This window comes from Lissotriton vulgaris, chromosome 9 (genome assembly GCF_964263255.1).
Source record: "Lissotriton vulgaris chromosome 9, aLisVul1.2, whole genome shotgun sequence".
Classification (NCBI taxonomy): Eukaryota; Metazoa; Chordata; class Amphibia; order Caudata; family Salamandridae; genus Lissotriton; species Lissotriton vulgaris.
The window spans coordinates 1,051,296,559-1,051,316,815 of NC_141697.1; the positions used below are offsets into that span (position 1 = coordinate 1,051,296,559).

General features: G+C 47.6%; 1 protein-coding gene across 5 annotated transcripts in view; it reads right to left on the minus strand.

The window, feature by feature from the left end:
• The window catches only part of IQSEC1 (IQ motif and Sec7 domain ArfGEF 1), a 691,123-nt gene that overhangs the window by 367,909 nt on the left and 302,957 nt on the right, over positions 1–20,257 (minus strand). Inside the window, exon 1 of one of the 5 annotated variants that reach the window (XM_086938994.1) lies at positions 18,499–19,049. The exons of the other annotated variants lie outside the window; for them this stretch is intronic. Coding sequence (XP_086795120.1) covers positions 18,499–18,566 — 68 coding nt within the window. The 5' untranslated portion in view covers positions 18,567–19,049. Of the gene's footprint in view, positions 1–18,498; positions 19,050–20,257 lie in introns of those variants that run through there. 5 annotated transcript variants of the gene reach the window in all.

Consider the following 20,257-nt stretch of genomic DNA (forward strand, 5'->3'; position numbering starts at 1 on the left):
AAGTGCACTTCAGTGTGGATAGAGACTTGCGGTCATTTTGATGCTTTTAAAGCTGATGCTCTAAAAGCACTGGTGGAAAGACAATCGTGTTGACATGCTGGAAAGGAAGGTGTGGAGGAACCAAACATGAAAGCATCCCTCTTTCTGCTGCACTCAGGGCACTGGCGTTCCCAGGCCCTCTTCTCATAGTCTTTCCTGTCAGTCTTGATTTTGTTTGACCTGTACACCTCCTGCCCACTTCCCATTCCCTGGCGAGTGCAGAGTAGCATTGGTCTGATTGCAGTGGTGGCACTGAGTTCAAAATACTGTGGACCATGCCAAGATGCTGGTGGTAACATCATGGTGCATAGGGTTTGTAGTTGTGACATATGATGAGTCCTGAATGATGCATTTCCCATCTTTTACTACAGCAGACAGTTTGTCACCAGCCATTAACTAGTTACCACTATGTTGGCGCAAATTGCTGAACACCCATATAAACTACAGACTTGAAAGAGACTCTGGGGCTTGTTACGATGTTGGTCAGAGTAGCCTTTGACCGACACAGTCTCGGTCTCAGGACCGACCGACCTCCAGTCGACGGTTTCAACCACCTGGTTATGATGCGACCGAACACTGTTCAGTCAGATACTCACATTTCTCAATGAGAGCCTATGTTACAGCTGTAAACTGGCCCTAATACAGGCTCCCATAAAGAACTGGGTTTGTGTGTAAAAACCTGCATCCTGTGGCAGGCATCCCATGGTGCACATTCTGCACGGATTTACAGGAGGGCACCCTAGGTACCCCCTCAGACACCAACCGTAGGCCGTGGAGACAAGGGGGCCCTGCTAGGGGCCCCCAAAGTCAATTTCCAACAGCCTCTCTGTGCTGGAAAGGCCAGTAGCGAACGTCTGTGGGAAACCGACATCCTAATCCTGACGGCAGAAACGCAGTCTGCAGGGGATTACGGTATGGTTCCGACTGGCCAGAGCAGAGGACTCTGAGAGCTGGTCGCAGCAGTGTTGCAATGACCGACGGGTTCACGCTTTGATCGTCGACATCGTAATTCGGCGGTTGGACCGCAACTGAACGTGTCGGTCGGAAAGCCTCCGACCAAGGTTAGAAAGCTTTGGACTAATGGTCGGAGACTTTCCGACCGACATCGTACACTGCCCCTCTGTGTTTGCTCTGGAAGGCATGTGATCTGGTGTGGGGAACAAGGCTTTACAATTGTGACCCCCTAAATTGCACCCCTTATCCCTTGAAGAGAAGCATGGAATTGATGAAATAATAAAATAATTTACAGTGAAGGAGGTGATCACTATGTAGGGATGGGAATATGGACAATGTCACAGCAGACGTAAATATTCCTAGACACATTAATTCACAAAGGTATTTTCACTGTATGTGTAACTTTACAGATAAAAATACTTAATTAATGCCTGCCAGGAATTCACAAAGGGACTTTTAGAAGGCAGGAATGCATTTACTTTGGCAGATTTCTCTGCTACTAGTGCGGAGATTTCCATAGTAGGAAATCCCACTGAAGGGGTGGAAAATGGGCTTTCCACTGTGTGGTTTGGCTTGGAAGATTAGGAATGTCTACAGTTGTGTATGTTTGCGCATTCTTAAAATTCGTTCTGAACCACTTTGCACCCAGGAAAATAATGGAAGGTTTATACCAGCCAAGAGCTGCAGCAAGTTTCCTTCCAGGATGGGAAGGGGGAACAGATCACCCAGAGATTTGTGTGGAGTGTAGAGAAGGGCTTCCTCTAGTAGGAAAAGAGTATTCCATGTGGAGAAAAAAATGTATTTCCTGAAAAGGCTCTACTAGCCATATGTGGAATACTATGCTATGCAGAAATCCGCACAATGAGAACAGGAACCCCCAGGATTTGTCACGACATTCCAGCAGGACTCATAGAAACCTGCACCTGGCGCTACCTTCCATATGAACTACTGGGAATGTTGGTGACTGGTAAAATATATAGACGTATTTTCATATTAAGATGTAAATATCTGTCCATACTTTATGAATTTTGTAAATAGGGACCAATGTGTGCAAAAATCGGACCGGGAATCCTCAGGTCTCTCGACAAGGATGCAACATTCTCGTGTTTGGTAATATCCAGAAGTGTGTGGCAACTGTGCCCTGCAGTCTTCTGGTGTAACTTTGCAGGCATTTGAGCACTTGATAAAAACTCAGCAGTAAATTTTAACTACAAAAGTGAGGTCATTGTAGCGCTCTAGTGCTCCGAGGGTCTCAGGTTGAGCCCCGGAAGCACTCCGCACTTTGTATCACTTTCTGGCCAGGCCTGGCCAGAAAGCTTTAAATAAAGGGACCGAAGTGGCACGGCACGTCCGGTCCACACGAGAGCAGTAACGGTGTGTGTGTCCCATTAATGCGCATCCCAAGCGGCGCAGCGCTACAGGCCTAGTCGGGCCCCAGAGTCCCCACACTGGCGACGAGGGTGGGATGCCCATAGATCAAACGGCGCCAGCCGGCGGCATCACCTGCCTGACACCAGCCGACCCGTTTGCCCCAGCGGCAGCACCGGAGCAGAGCACCCACGACGGGGGTCACCGCCAGAAGCCGAAAAGAAGCTACACTCACCGGTAAGCAGCGTGAGAGAAGAGCTGCGTGTGGCACCGGCGGTAGAAACGGCAGGGAGGCCCAAGGCGGAAACGCGCGCCGAAGGAAGCGACCCGACGGCAGGCCCAGCAGTGCGCGCATGCGCGGAGAGCGAGGCATCATCACCCAGGAAAGAAACCCTGGGAGTGCGCGAGGCCGGCAAAGCGCGCTGAACAAATCGAGCGCGAGGCCCAACAAGCACGTGGGAGAAGCCCAGCGAGTGCAAGCAGCACCCGTCACGCAGTGGCCAAGCACAACCAACAAACAAACAGGCACGAGCAAAGGCAATTGGCCACCTACCAAAACAAGCACGAGCAAAGGCAATCGGCTACCTAGTACACACCAGAGGTACCCAACACAAACAAGCACGAGCAAGTGCAACTAACAGCCTGACTAACATTAGCTCAAACAGGCAACAACAAGCACGAGTAAAGGCAACCAGGGCTACAATAGAAAGATGCCCAAAAGGCAAGCGCCCAGCTACTTCCCAACACCAAAATGACCACAAACCCAGGAGGTGCATCTGGGGGAGCAAGCCAAGCCCAGCAAGCAGCACCACCGGCAATAAACCTCGGTACACAGCCACCGACGCCGTCTGCACACTCACAAATCCAGGCACTACCGCCTTTCAGCGAACTGATAGACCCCGGGACAGCGGCCCCCAGATGGGCCGTGTGGCTAGGACAACTCAACAACTACTTCACTGCCACGAGAGAAAAGGATAACGAAGTGAAGAGGTCCCTGCTATTACACTTTGGTGGCACAGAACTATACAAGTTGTTCAAACATCTCCCGGACACAGGAGATGACGATGACTATGATGCCGCAGTCAATGCGCTGAACGCACATTTCGACCCACAACTAAACCCGCACTACGAGCGGTTCAAGTTTCGCCAATCGAGACAAAGGGAAGGAGAAACCATGGACGCGTTCCATGCACGACTGAGGGATCTCATAAGCACGTGCACGGACGATGACGGAAAGAAAGAAGTGACCGCGCAGCTCATTCAAGGTTGCCGCAACAAACACCTAAGAACTCTCATTCTAAGGCAACCGCGAATCACACTTGAGGAGATATTAATCCTGGCCAGATCCCACGAACTATCAGATGCACGCGCAACAGCAATGGAAGCAGCTTTGAACCCGCGGGCAGAAGCAGGAACCGTGGTGAAGACAGAAAGAGTGGATGCAGTCCGCAACACCAGTCGGGGAAGCAGAGGAAGATGGCCGACCAGGACGCCACGCCGGGCGTCATGTGGGTACTGTGGCCGAGACGAGCACAACCAAGATGGCTGCCCAGCACGTGGCAAGACATGCTCAAAATGCGGAATACCTAACCACTTCGCAAGCGTGTGCAGAGGTGGCTCCCGCGGAAGAGGAGCGTCCGGAAGAAAACCAATCACGGGGGCGGTGAAACAGCTATCGTTAGACGACGCAGCATCGTCTCGATCATACAGATCGCCGAGGCAGCCCCAGTTCGACGATTCCCCCTCAGAAGATGAAGATGAATGCTACTACGTGTCATTCGTAAGTGAACTAAAGAAGCGACGGAGACCACAGCCCAAGTGCCAAATACACATCGACGGGTCCCCAGCGTATGGCGTCATCGATACAGGAGCCACCGTGAACGTCATGGGAATCCAGCACTATAAAGCACTGGAGCCAAGACCCAAGCTAGTCCCTTCGAAGGCGCGCATACTAACGTACGGAAGCCAGGAACCCCTCCCACTACGAGGGAAGATGACGGTCCAAGTAAAAGCAGAAGACAACGAGGTGACGACAACGTTCCACGTAATAGACAAGGAAGCAGACCTGCTTGTAGGCAGCAACACGGCAGAAGACCTCCGCCTCATCGCGTTTGCAAACGCCGTCAAAGCGCTACAGACAGAAGACATCCTGGAAATGTTCCCAACACTATTCGAGGGTCTCGGCACGATCAAACGACCACCGATCAAACTACACATCGACCCCGCAATCCAGCCAATAGCCCTAAGGCACAGAAGGATACCCTTCCACCTACGCGCAGCCGTGGAGAAGGAACTCAACCAACTTGAAGAACAAGGGGTAATTGAGAAAGTATCGGGGCCGACGCCATGGGTATCCCCAATGGTGATAGCCGAGAAGCCGCGCCAGCCCGGGAAAATCCGCATCTGCATAGATATGAGGATCCCCAACAAAGCCATTCGACGGGAGCGACACCTCACCCCAACAGTAGATGACATCCTGACGGATCTGAATGGGGCCCAATGGTTCTCTAAGTTGGACCTCAATGCAGGATATCACCAGCTCAGGCTAGCGGAGGAGAGCCGCTACATTACAACATTCTCAACGCACCTAGGACTGAGGCGATACAAGCGACTAAATTTTGACATCTCATCCGCAGCCGAAATTTTCCAAAACACAATAAAAGAAATCCTAACAGGACTTAATGGAGTGTTGAACGTCAGCGACGATATCTTAATTCACGCCAAAACCAGTGAAGAACACCACCGAAGACTGAAGGCCACTTTACAAAGACTTGCACAGTACGGCGTCACTCTACACAAAGACAAATGCCAGTTCTTCAGGAAATCAATAGAGTTCTTCGGATACGTATTCGACTCAGACGGAGTAAAGGTAGACCCCCGCAAATCACACGCCATCAAGAGCGCTCCAGCACCGTCAACCGCTTCTGAAGTGAGAAGCTTCCTAGGAATGGCGCAGTACTGTGCTAGGTTCATACCCAATCTAGCCACACTCGCAGAGCCCCTGAGAAACCTAACGAAGAAAGACAGCTCATGGAAATGGACAGCAACAGAAGACAAAGCATTCCTCCAGATCAAAGAAGCCCTACTAGACAGCACAACGATGGCGTATTTCAACACTGCAAAACCCACCGAAGTACTAGTGGACGCCAGCCCAGTGGGCCTAGGAGCTCTCCTGTCGCAAGAATCTGAACCAGGGGTGTGGGCCCCGTTAGCATTTGCAAGCAAAGCCCTGACAGCGACAGAGTCACGGTACTCGCAAATTGAGAGGGAGGCACTGGCAGTAAAGTGGGCGTGCGCCCATTTTCACCTCTACATATCCGGTCACCCATTCAGAATGGTGACAGACCACCAACCGCTAATCCCCTTATTCCGTGGGACCGCTCCACATCCACCGCCAAGGATCGAACGCTGGGCAATCCAGGTTCAACAGTACCAAATGGACCTAGTATACCGACCAGGGGCGAAGAACCCGGCGGACTTCCTGTCGCGCCATCCTCCCGCAGAGGAGTCAGGCAATGCCGACCCGGAGGTCCAGACCGAAGAATTCATCAACATGCTAGCAACGGGCGCATGCCCCTGTGCGCTGACCGCCAACGTCATCATCCCCCACTATGACAATGATACAGTCATCGGAAGAGTAAAGGAAGCTATACGATCCGGGACGTGGGCAAACTTCCTGAAGGATACCAACGGGTGGAACGAAGCAGACAGAACACGCCTGCAACAATACTGGAAAGTTCACGATGACCTCAGCTGTGCTGACAATGGCCTCCTACTGAGAGGGACCCGCGTGGTCATTCCCAAGGCGCTGCAAGAGAGAGCAACCACCCTGGCACACGAAGGACACCAAGGCACCCGCAGAATGAAAGCGAGGATGCGAGAGAAGATATGGTTCCCCAATATGGAGGAGAACATCGACGCCTGTGTGCGAGAATGTCGAGCATGCCAAATCACAAGCAGCCCCGAAGTACCAGCCCCAATAATCACGGAGGAACACGCCCCATCACCATGGGCATGGCTAAGCCTGGATTTTGGCAGTTTCCCAGACGGAAGAGTCACAGTAGTACTAGTGGACAACTACACTAAATACCCCATAGTGGAAACGGCAGCATCAACCAGCTTCGCGAACATTCGCCCCATCCTCACCAAAACTTTTGCTTTGTTCGGCATCCCAATGGTCATCAAGACGGACAATGGGCCGCCGTTCCAGGGGAGTGAGTTTAAGGAGTTTCTAGACAATCTTGGCATAAAACATCACCGAATTACCCCACAATGGCCGCAAGCCAACGGTGAGGTAGAACGCTTTATGAGGACAATAAACAAAGTACTGAGAATATCTTCAGCGGAAGGAAGTGACCCGGAAGAAGCACTACAAGCGTTCTTAAGGGAGTACCGCAGCACACCGCACAGCACCACCATGCAATCACCCTGGGCACTGATGCTGGCCGGCCCTCGGAGAGACTTACTACCCATGGCTGACTGTTGGGCTCCCGCACCGTACTCACCGGCAGATACCCAAGAGAGAAGGAGGAGGACAAACGAGAAAGCAAGTTGTAAGAGAAGAGCTCAAACAAAGACCCTGAATCCGGGAGAGACAGTGCTAATCCGAACAAGAAGGCCCGGAGGGAAATTTAAGACCCCATTCGAACCGGAGCCCTGGGTCATCAAGGAAACCCACGGAACAGCAGTCACAGTCAGCCGAGACGGAGAAGAGGTGACTCGTAACATATCGTGGTTCAAGCCAATACCCGCTCCGAAAGGCCAGAGCTCAAACGATGAGGTACCTGTAGCAAGAGAAGAAGGGGAGCATGCAGCCACAAGCGATGATTCATGCGTACCCCCGGACGTTACAGAACAATCATCTCTGTCCTCACCAAGACCTCCTCGAGACCAGATCCCTCCGAGAGGCAAGTGGCAATATAATCTGAGATCCAATCCACGGCCTAATCACAGACTGGCAGACTTTGCATGTTGAACTGAATATTATAGTTATTTTGAAAAATCCAAGTTGGGAAGGGATGTAGCGCTCTAGTGCTCCGAGGGTCTCAGGTTGAGCCCCGGAAGCACTCCGCACTTTGTATCACTTTCTGGCCAGGCCTGGCCAGAAAGCTTTAAATAAAGGGACCGAAGTGGCACGGCACGTCCGGTCCACACGAGAGCAGTAACGGTGTGTGTGTCCCATTAATGCGCATCCCAAGCGGCGCAGCGCTACAGGCCTAGTCGGGCCCCAGAGTCCCCACAGTCATGAGTCAGGACCGAAAGTTAGGTGGAAAAACAGAAATGGGACAAATGAGGTATTGAAGCAACGTGACCTTTTTTAAAACTATTTCCAGATGCCGCTCGGAAAAATCAGACAACATGACTACATCGCTCCATCCCCGGGAAATGGATCTTCGAGATACGAGGCTTGAAGCCCATGTGCGGCTGTCACACAGCTCATCAGCCTTTGGTCTCTGCGGGTTCCGCGCGTGCTGACTAAGATGGCTGCCGCCTGTCTGCCGGCCTGACCGCTAACACCAGCCCGGTGAGTCAGGCCCACAGCCCGTGGCGCGGGGACAAAAAAACATTTAACTGTTCGTGAGGCTGGCAAGGGCTGCGCAACATGCTTATTTCGAGAACGACTTCCGGGGAAGAAGAAAACGAGCAAAACAAAGTTCTAAATGAAATGATTGCTAATTAAATGTTTGCCTGCATTATGCAGCCGAGCTGCAGCACAGCGCTCGGAGGGTGCAATTAACTCAGCTTAAATGAGCGGCTTTATATTTGAGTCTAACCACACGTGCCTCAAGTCTATATTTAGTCATGACATTGTGTAGCTGAGAAAGAGTATCCAATCAATTATGCAACGCAGCCTCTCTAGATCATCCCTCTCTGCCGGGTGTGTTTCTTTTTCGCGCTCCTTGCTTAGATACATTTCTCTGGAACCGAGTTTGCAGTTGCTTTCTTCTTAAAGACCGATGGGAAGATGTCAGGTAAATTACATTGAACTAATTCACCTGACACACCTGAAGTCAGTCATTTGCACCTGAAAAGGTCAAGACTGGAGACAATGTCCATCCATGATGACCTGGAGTGAGGTGATCACCCTAATCACACCCCAGAAAAGTGACCCCTTTCCGATGTCCCTAATTTTCACCACTCTTCAGAGCAGGAAGCATCATTCTAAAGCCCCCAAATTTGCTGTCACTGCCTGGAGCAGGCATCACTGTGCTAACATCTGCTTCCTGCAATCACTCACCCGAGTAGGGGGCATCTTGCCAACATCAGCTTTTCACAACCGTTCACAGCAGCAGGAAGCACTTTAGCAATGTCCCCAGTTTATAATTACTCCTGATAAGAGCTAGTCCTCTGAAACTGAGATGGGGGCAGTTATCTTCCTGCCAAAAAACTGTGGCGTACTCACTCCTCAGAGAAGGAGGGCTTAGTCACTGTCTGGTAGCAGAGGGCCAGCACCTAGTTACTTTTCAGAAGGGGCAGCTCCTCCATTTGAGCAGAGGAAAATCGCCCCACAAGCCCCTGAGCTGAAAAATAAAATGGTAATAAAGTTTATTTATTAACATTTTATTTTTCAGCACCCCTACCCGAACTAAGTGTCAGGACAGCGCGGGGCCAGTGCTGCCGAATGGCAGCAGCAGGGAGCAGTTCGCTTTAAAATGCGCATGTCTCTTTAGGTAACCATCTTGGGACAGCCAGCCAGACATGCGCATTTTAACACCTTGAATGCTCATGACGAGCTGAGCTCGTCATGAGCCACGGCGCTCCGGTGCTCATGACGAGCTCAGCTCGTCAAGGCCCGTGGAACGCTCAGGTGCGGGGAGAATTCCGCCGCTGTGCTGAGCGTTCCACGGGAGGCAATACACCTGTGACGAGCTGAGCTCGTCATGAGCACAGGAGCGCCGTAGCTCATGACGAGCTCAGCTCGTCATGAGCATGGGAGCGCTGTGCGCGCCCCCCTCCCCCTCAGCACAGCGGGGGATTAACCCCCTCAGCGAAGGGGTTAAAGTTCTCTAACCCAGCTGTTTAAGACAGTTAGAGAAAGCGCAGGCCTCCAGTGCTCTTGGTAGCGCTGTCAGTACCTGCTCTATCCAATCCTGGCACTGCTCTCCTGCTGTGAGAGCAGAGCCCGGATTGGGCAGTGCAGTTTCCTGGTCCGGAACTTCCAAGAGGAGAGAAGACACCCGAGGGAGGACAACGTAGCACAGCAAGTGTGAAAGGTAGTCAATATCTTTCTTTCTTTCTTTTTTGTGTCCCCTCCTCCTGCCTCACCACTCTCGGTACAAGCCAGCCGCCACTGCTTTTCAGAGCAATTTACTCCCCCACCTAGAGAAGGTTATACCCTGTCAACGCTGCTGAGACTGCTGGGAAATTGAAGAAACAGTATTAACCTGCTTCAGAGGGGTCCTGGATGGAATTAGCTAAAAAACCTTTGAGATTTGGGTTAAGCCAGCGCTAGGTGTTGTATTAAACTAAGCAGTCGAGCAACTCCACACGGAAAATGTGCTCATGCCTCACATTTATTTTTACAAAGCACCAACTATGGTTCCTCTTGCCAGCAAGTAATCCTTTACAGTTAAACATAGAAGTTTATAGTAGACAAATGTGTGCAGCAAAAGAAAGAAAAACACCAGGAGGTGTTTGACGAGCCAGTTAAAATGGGGTTTCCATTACATATGCAATGGCGGCAGCTGTTTTCACTAGCCCCCTCTTTAAATGCGGGGAGCAGGCTGTAACTATACCAGTTAATAGCAGATATCCCATCACCACACTTGCCTTGTAAGTTGGGCTACTGGAATAATGCGTCAGTGGAGGGCAAAAATATGGGGCAGGGTTCACAGAATTATGCAGCAAGAAAATGTAAATGATATGCATAATGCAGCACAGCAGTAGTAGCATTCCTTATGTTGTCATTTCAACACCTATTAATACTATCTTGGGAGGGTTGTACCTCATTAATACCAGTTTAGAACCTAAGTACAGCATCTGATTACTGAAAGGACATTATTTAACCTTTGCAACGGGTCTACTGTTGCGTGGAACCACGTGTTAGTTCATTTTTTAGCAACTTTTGATCTGTTTCATATAGAAACAATTTTTGGGTGAAATCTGAACATTAAGCAGCAGATGGTGAATTATGTGGCAAATGTGAAACATTCATAATTATACATAATATGCCACAGTTGCAAAATTGCATAAAACAAGTGGACTACACATACACTACTGTCATCAAAGGAATAAAATCTTACTCATGAGAGGAACCACAGTGGATGGGGTTGAGACAAGTTTGGTAAATTCCAGAGGGAAATTTCACCATTCCAGCATCCTAATCAGTGAACAACTCACTCTGAATTACCTGCCCTCCCCCATCTTTACCTGTCTTTACTCGGCGGTGTCCCCCAGCGAGGGAATCCTCCCAGCGCCTGCCTGACTTCAAGATGGCGGCCGGCGGCGACCCTCGGATGGCGATCGCCGCTTCTTCTGGCTCGCCCCAACTTCCCCCCAGCCTCTTGCCTCTCCGGCGGCCCTCTTCCTGGCTGTCGGGCCTGCCACCCGTCCCGCTGCTGCTTTGGGGGCCTCTGCCACTTCCGTTTTGCCCCGTGGTCCTGCAGCAGGAGCTGGATCTCCTGGATCGCTCACCCCTCCCCCCCTGCAGCATGGCACCAATGGCTCCGGTGCTGAATGGGCTGCTCGTGTCTCCCGGAGGCCACACATCTTCCAGGGCGGTTGTATCCACGCACGGCCCACCAGCTGCCGTGGCAGCGCCTCACGGACAACGCGTAATCGCACCTGCACCTTTGCCACCTTGCGCTCTCTCACGCCCACCGAGCCGGATGGCTGCAGGCTCTCCAGGATGGCGACGTGCCTGCGGCTGGCCTCCGGCGTCATCCCTCACCTGGGCTCCCACCTTCTCTGCTGGACTTCTTGACTTTTGCTCTGTTCTGACCGACACTTTGCGGCTGTTCTCGGACAGTTTCTCTGGGCTCTTGCCCCCTACCATGCCCCTGGCCTCAGCCCTTCTCACTGTGGATGACCCTCAAATGTTTCCTCCCTGTTGTGCTTCCCCTTCTCTCCATGCCCTTGCATCCCTCCCACCCTCCCTTTGTGCTGTGGCTGCATCCACACTTATGGAACTCTGCTTTGTCTTGTGTAGTGACTCTAGTTAATGGTATCTGCTTTAGACCTAGCACCATATACCATGCCTATGTGACTCTTGGAGTTTATCCAGTCATATCCCCTCCCTATGTGTGTAGAGATGACTCTAATCATTAGTGTATGCAGTAGACCTTTGACCGATTGCAATAATGTTAAGCTTTGGTATTCGCTGAAGTCCTTACACCATATTCCACCCCTATGCGTCTTCTAGAGTTTGGCCAGTCATATCCCTTCCTATGTGTACGTAATTGACCCTTATCACTAGTGTTTGCATGACCTCAAACAAATTAGTTGTAAAGGGGCAGCTGAAATTCCAGGAGCCTAGTCCCGACAGCTCGACGACTTCGGAGGGCTGGAAGAGGTCCCCCGCTACACGGCGGAGGAGGGCACTGGACATCGAAGGCTGTCCTATGTAAAGCGCTTTGATAACCTAATCGGTTCAAGATCCTGAAATGTGCAACGTAACTGATTCTATGTAAACTGCTGTGATAACTTGTAACGGAACTGGTGCTATGTAAAGCGCTCTGATAACCTAATCGGTTCAAGTTCGCGCTATAGAAAACTCTAAAATAAATAAAATAAATAAATTTATCACTTGGGGGTCCGCCTGTCTCTTATATGCCCCTGCAGGGATGTCCTACTGTGTGCCTCATGAACCGATGTGCCAAAGCAACGTGCGGGGTGCCTAGCTTGAAATATACCTTCAGCGGAGATAGAGTGATGAGGCAATTGTTGCTGTCATAAAAGGGAACAGTTATGAATTATGGACCAGATGTAATAAGCACTTTGGGGGTCGAAGACCCTGCGATTCACAAAATCACAGGGTTTGAGATAGCAAAATGGCTTTTAGGTGTATAGTGAACCCATTTTGTGACTCATTGTAGGGTTACCGAATCCTATATTGGGTGGACAAAAAGATACCGAATTCCAATCTGGAAGGGTCTTCTTTGGTGCGTCTCTTCCAAATTGTGATACAGTATGCAGTGTATCAATAGCTTGAAACCACATTTCCAGTTGCAAACCACGGAACAGCTACAGACTCCTCGAAGGGTGTGATAATTATAACCCTTTTATAAAGCCCCTCCCTTTTGTGAATGTTGGAATGAGGTTGCTTGGGAGTAGGCAATGGTCAGGGGATCACTGGCAACTCTTAAGCAAACATTTAAAAAATACACTTTTTTTCTAACCACAGTCCCGTTTCATTTAAGGAAAATGGTCTGCATTTAAAAAACAGGGGATGTTATTTTGAGTAAATTGGTTTAACATTACGTTAAGTTGAAACTAAATGTAATTGTTATTTTTCTGTGTTTTCTTTTTTTATGTATGCTGTATATAATCTGAATACAACTTCAATAAAAAAAGATTAAAAAAATAAAAAAATAAAAATAAAACAGAAGTTACTTTATTGAATGGGAATCACAGACATGTAGTCTGAGACGTCTTCCAACCTGAGTGAATCACAAATGGTGGCCTGTCTCATGCACATTAATAATTTAGGTCAAATTGCGACCCGCTCCTAATCTTTGTCACCCAATCTATATTAATAAAAATATCAGTTTGCTAAATCTGATTTCATTCACAGCGAGTCGGTGCAATCTTGCAACATTGTATGTATGAAAAGTTAGTACATCTGGCCTTATGCTTTTTAGTAATAAAGAGAATGCAGGGCTGAACAGAAGCATAGGGACATCTTCTATTAATATTGTATTTTGTTACCAGTAAATGACTAGAGCACATTTGTTACTGCAGTACTTTTTAGTCACTGTGTATTAGCGTTGAATGTGTGTGTGTGTGTGTTTAAGCTATCCACCCTGAACTACGCTGAATAGAAACAGGCAAGCTGGGGCCTTGGTAAGTGAGTCTAGGTGTTGAATTAGACTAAAATGTTAGTGGTCTATTCATTATATGGGTGATTTGTTTGTGAATTATTGTTCATTGCTCAGTTGGTTTTAAGGGTCATCCTGGCTATGGTTGCCTGCATAAGGACCGTGCAGGTGGGAGGCGCCCAAGAGAATAGCAGTGGGGAAGATGTGTATGGGAGTGGGAACACGTGATGTTAACAGAACAATTGTGCTAGTAGATTGCCTCAGTAGGTAGGAGGGAGTGGTTTAGCTTCCGAGAAAGTGAAGAGAAATGTATGATTCATCCATGGACTTGAACCGTAGATGCCGGGCGAGGGCGAGTATAGGGGTTGGGCTAAAATTAACAAGAGATGAGAGTTAGTATTTGGAGGGGAGTACAAAGCAGCAAAGAGTGAAGGAAAGGGACATCGATTATGCAATACAAAGAGAGAATGTCAATCATGTTTCACACCTACTCAGTGAGTGTGGTCGATGACCTGCCACAAAGCATTTTTAGGATTGAGGGAATGTGGCAATGCTGGTGGAAAGAGGAGTGATGAAAGGAAAGCTGCACCTGCGATTGAGAAGGCGAGAGTGGGCAGGGAAGAGGAAAGGAGTTTTGTGTATAGTCCTTTAAGAGGAAGGAAAAAAGATCTGAGAGCAACAGGGATAGAGAGAACCCAGCCTGAATATGAATGAGAAGTCAGGGAGCTCAGTGCAAGAGGGACAAGTGCATGTCCTAGAGACTCAAGTTTAACAAATAATGATTATGTCCCTCCCAACCACAACTCCACCCCTCCTGTCTAAAGACAGACATTAGTTGGTGCCTCTTCCTAACACCAGATCTACCCACAGTGTGTCCTCAGTTGGAGGGTGAACCGGATTAATGACGAGATCCGTGATGTCAAGGGCACAAGTGCTCATGCTCTCGCCCCAGATTTCTACACACACATCTCTAGAACCCCGCAGCCACAGGTGTTAAAGTGAGAAGCCTCCCAGGATGCTATAGGTGAGTTCCGCTGCCACTGGTGGGGTGGTCTTGACTGTTAGCAGCATCTTATTCCCCATCCAATGACCCTATTGAGTTGGCCAACGGGCTCATCTTTGGCAAGGGTGCCTAAGCCACTCCAATTCCATTCATGTGTGGGGAGCCGGCCAGGTGACCAGAGAGTGCTCGGGTTGGTTTGCCACTTACCCTTTTCAGCCTTATGTGCACAAAGACCGCTTGACAATAATGTTTAAAGATTTTAACAAGTGTATACTAAACGAAAATGGATCAATGCTTCAATCACAAGATGCTTTTCTCAAGGGACAGCTGATTACATGCTCCTAATGGACAGTGGACATTGTGGTTAACTTTCGCACAGACATCGCAAGTTCTCATGAACTTTTAGGACTAGCCCTCATTGGCTGGCACCGACATTTGGGGTAGCTTGCATAATATCACTGTCCTAGGGTTCAGCATGACAGTGGCGAGGGATAATAATCCAACAGTATCATCCATAATTACCTCATTGATTAGAGATTACTGAGTACATGACAGTATATAGCAATGTGGACGGTATGTGCAGCACAGAAGGACAGTATGCATCAATTATACTAATGTACCCATCACGTTATTTGTTGAGGCACTGGCTAATGGCTTGTATTTTTTAACCGAGGGTACACATTACATTATGTAATGGTGTGCTGCAGTTACACTCACACATACTTAGAAAAGTGTAAAGCTTATATCAGTGAACACTGTATGCTACAGTATGTAATTTTGTGCCCATCTACAGTCAACATTGAGAGTGAAGCAAAAATAAGGGAGAAGCACTTTTGGTGGAAGTCAAAAAAGTAATATAAACAAGAACAGAGTGTTAATATCGGTATACACCTGTTACAACGCTTTTGTTACTCCGCACTACCATTACAACGCGACTTTTACAACGCATACCATTACAACGCATTGCGCTGGGGGGCGCTCTAGGATAGGGAATAAGTATAATTTACTATCCAACACCTTCCCTAGGGTCCACGGGGACTGGAGTTAGAATAGTAAATTATACTTACCACTATCCAGCACCTCAAAGCGCTATGCGTTGTAATGGTATGCGTTGTAATGGTCGCGTTGTAATAGTAGGTAGTTGTAACGGTATGCGTTGTAACATGGTACATCCGTTAATATCTCTTAATACGTTCTAATTCACAGTTACACATCATCTCATGTAGTTTCAAATCGATGTCGAGAAACAGGTATGGTTGAAATGTTCATTCTTTATTTCTTGCTTGAAAATAACAAGGAGATGGACACAGCCAACACGTTTCAGTCCATAACAACAGGGCTCATTCAGGGATATAATAAACATACATGGCAAAACTTAAGTCACATACAAAACATTGATCAGTGCAAATTATAAACATCAAGCGCAGAGTAAAGCACCATACAAAGCAACTAATTAAAAAAACATGGAACAATATTAACACAAAATACATTTTAAAAGAAGCTTAATCAGTTGTTTGGGAAAACCCAAATTTTAAAATAGCAAGCCAACGTACAACACCCCAAATTGACAGCATGTACCAAATGTTGTATCACAACAAAATCTAATTGTGTCCAATAATTAGGTTTCTTGTTGTTCTGCTAAAATGTATTTTCTGGAATACAGGTTGGACCAGAGTTAGAACATTTGGTATATGTTTCTGGTGAAACTTTAATTGTGAACATGTATTAATAAGAATGTTTTGAGAAATAATGGTATGTTTAAAGAATTGGAACATGCGACTGAAAACGATATAAAAATATTTAAACACTATTTAAAGGCTCTCAATTTGGGGCATTATACATTGGCTTAGTGTTTTAAGTTTGGGTTTTCCAAAACGACTAATCAAACTTCTTTTAAAATGTCTTATGTGTTAATATAGTTATATGTTTTATAAATGGGTGCTTTGTATTTTGCTTTACTGTGCACTTGATGTTTATAATTTGCACAAATCAATGTTTTGTATGTGGCTTATGTTTTGTCATGTATATGTTTAACAGCCCTGAAGAAGTCCCGATGTTATGGGCCGAAACACGTTGGTTGTGTCCATATCCGTGTTATTTTCAAGCAAGAAACAAATAATGAACGTTTCAACCATTCCTGTTTCTCAACATCTATATGAAACTAAAAGCGATGATCAGTAACTCTGGATTGGGACTTATTGAGAGATATTAATACTCTATTCTTGTTTATATTGTTTTTTTGACTACCGCCTACCGCCTACAGTGCTTCTCCTTAATTTTTTGTTTTATATGACATTTTTAGGGCATTCTCGGGGACTGTGAGCCCTGGGAGTGAAGTACCTTTAGCGGGAAATCGATATCGTAACTGTTCTTGTGATCTTGTTTTGGAATTGATTACATTGGGTGTGAGCTTGGGTTTTGGAGCAACAAAATATGATATACTACAGTATACGGAACAATGAAATAGGTTTTTCTTTGCATGCACAGGTGAGCATGTTACATCATAGTGCTTGTTTTTTGTGGACTCGAGCATACTACACTGGTGTCAGGCTTCAGGGCTTTTTTTTACAGTAGTATATATGTTGCATTATGCTGTAATGCAACGTATTACAGTACGATATTAGGAATTCTGGGCTGGGGTACTGACATCTGACACACAGATTTCTAGGATAATATAGTTAAAATCGATCAGATTTGCAATGATCTACAGAGACAAACACAAAGGCACAGAAAACACCACTTACAATAATTAAGAGTGAGTCATTCCTGAATTGTCAGCCCTGTATCTGCGGTCTGTGACTGGGACGGCAGGGCTGTAGTGCATCCTGCACTAGCGTTAATGGTACATAATGAAAGAGGCATGGGGCCCACTAATGTGAGTAACCAGACAAATGTGCCTCGAAAAGGACATCATTTACAACTGCTCATTTAGCTTAAGAGAGTAAATAACATGGGTAACAAAACAGGCAGGCCTTATGAATGACTCATGTGGAAATCACATTCCAAGCTTCAGCATTATGTGTGCTTGAATTGAGTATTTTTAACAGGCCCAAAAAAACTGGGGTGAAGCTTGCTGGGCAGGTCGGACAGCTAGGGAAATAAGAGACCTGTGGAAGGGCGAGGGGTGGAAGTGGGTGTGAACTCTACAGGAGTGGTCCATCACCCAGGTGGTTACTTTGTGATGTAGCGGGATGGAATAAACGTCAACATTTAATGCAAATATGATTGTATCCTGTGTTTCTTTGGTTTCTGTGCACCAACAGATGATGAAATCTATCATAAAAGATAACATATAACCTAACTTCTTACATTGATGTGTTTCCCATCATCCAACCTATTGCAAAGTGCTCCTAAATGCGCCAAAGTGTGGAACTACAGCATAGTGACAAAACTTAAATTGCCCAGGATCACACATATTGATAAAATGGACCAACCAACATTAGAACTAATGTCTTATGATTCCACAGTTGCTAATGTGTCCAGCAGACCCCAGATGCCCTCAGTCTGGAAACCTGCAAATGACTGATGACAACCTCTAGAGTCCTCCCTATGCTAGTTCCTTGTTGTAACCAGTACTACTCTGCATAAGTTACACTCAAATCCATGATTCAAGTTCATGCTATGCAAAGGTGCGCGTGGAGATTTGGTGTACTGCATGTTATAATGCCATTTAGTCTTAAGTGCTTCACATTGTGGCTGATAAGAGACTACAGCACAGGGATATAGAGTGGTTTCCAGAAAATCACACAAGTTGGTGCATTTAGCCAGGATTTAATTTCAAAAGTAGGCAACATATTCGGTTCACAACATCTCACCACAGCAAACGTTCAAAATGAATTTGTAGCTGCTCAAACTTTAAAAGAGCAAAGGGCGATTCTGCTGGACAAAGCCACCTGAACAGCAAAGAAAACCTGTTCCTGACCGATTAAAAACGCACGAGTTCTGGGTCACAGTGCACTGTACGCCTTAAAGCCAAAATATGAGGAAATAATGCAAGCTTTCCAAGTTGGAAAAGCATCCAGATGGCACAGTCGGGCGTGATACTGGTCAGTATTTCCAGATCAGCCTCCAATGTGGATGGGAAGACGCGTGCCTTGAGGGGGGTCGTTTCGCAGCGCTGCACTTTACAAAACTCCAGAATAAACAAATGAACAGTACCTTATGGTCCGAACAGAAATGCAGTATTTCCACATCAAGTTCCACAATGCGCCCCCATCTCCCATCATGACCTCGGGGGGCAGTGACGGGGAGGGGAAGCGGCCCTCCTGTCAGGCGAAGAAAGTCGACGCTCCCGCCCGCAAAGCGCTCCGAGCGCGCCCCAAGCTCATGCCGCGGCCAAGGCGCGGACTCTCGGCTCCAAGAGTGGCCCGTCCGACGACTTCTGCTTCCAAAACTTGTCCCGGAGCTCGGGGAGGGACGCCAGCTTTCTGCGGAGAGGTCTCAAGTTACTGGACGTGTCTTCCTCCCTCCGCAGGGAATGGGGAAATCACTCGCAGCCCAACATTATTGCATTTCGCCTCGTGCGGGGTGATGCCATGTTTGCAGAATGCCAAGATCCGACACGCTACAAAATAAGCAACTTTAGACAAACCGGCTCAGTTTATCCCCCGCCTGCCAGCGCCGTGGCCTCCGACTATCATTTACAAGAAGTGCAAATGCTGGCGAAACACGCCCTACATCATCTGGCCGCGGCGGCATAAACTCGGAACTGTCTGCACAATTTCTCGCTTGTCCCTTGTAGTAAACTTTTCAGAGCCAGATGAGTCATTTTCCAAAGCTGAGCGATTGAAGAAGGGCCCTGTGTTTAAATAATCCGTACATCAACGAGGCACTTTCAACCAGGGAGTTCGCTGCGAGAGCTGGAGAGCCAAGGGTTCGATACGAGGACACGTTAACCTCGAGGTGAATCTGCAGTGCACACCTCCAATGATGACGTAGCCTTGATGACCATTGGATTGGCCAACAGCACTTGCAGGCTGGTCAATAACACTTGTTCTTGGCCCTGGATGCAGAGCTGGTCAATAACACTTGTTATTGGCCGGGGTTTGCAGGCTGGTCAATAACATTTGTTATTGGCCCTGGATGCAGAGCTGGTCAATAACACTTGTTATTGGCCGGGGTTTGCAGGCTGGTCAATAACATTTGTTATTGGCCCTGGGTGCAGGCTGGTCAATAGCACTTGTTTTTGGCCCTAACCTGACGTATGTTCCAAATTAATCTGCAAGGGTTCATGAGAAGGTAAATGGACAATATCTAGCATTATAGATAAGTTCTGAAGTCAATAATACCATTAAGCACTGGTTTAAGTGGGCGGGATCTATTTGGAGCAAAGTTTTCTTTTTTCTTCAGTTTCATACAGCGCAGACTCGCCCTGGAGATATTGGAGTGTTTTATCTCAACCCCAGTTACATTACAGAAGGTCAGATTCATTATTTGTAGGGGCAGGGAGATTAAGTGATTTGCCCTGAATCACAGGATGTTGAGCCAACGCCAAGACTTGAACCTGGTTCTACAGTTCCAAAGTCATCAGCTCTGGTCGCTATGCCACATCCCCTCCCACGTTCCCAATCTTTTTTAATTTGACACTAACAGTTCTCATACTTCTTGTTGCCCCGCCCCCACAAATGCTGACCCAACCTTCATTGCTCTCATCTTTCTTCCCATACCTATTATGCACGCCAACTTTTAACATTGACGCATACTTTTGTCAGCCTTGCCAGCTCCCCCCTCCATCCAGTGTCTCTAAAAGTGTTTGTTTGTTGTGAGAGAGCTTTTGTTCAGGCAATGTACTAATAATTATTTACGTATTGCAATTAGAGCATCCAATTTCGCTCCAAATTAAAAAAATGTAATATTATGCTTTATTGCCCTCTGCTAACTGCATTCACAGCTGCCCTGCCTTGAGCCTGAGCAAAGG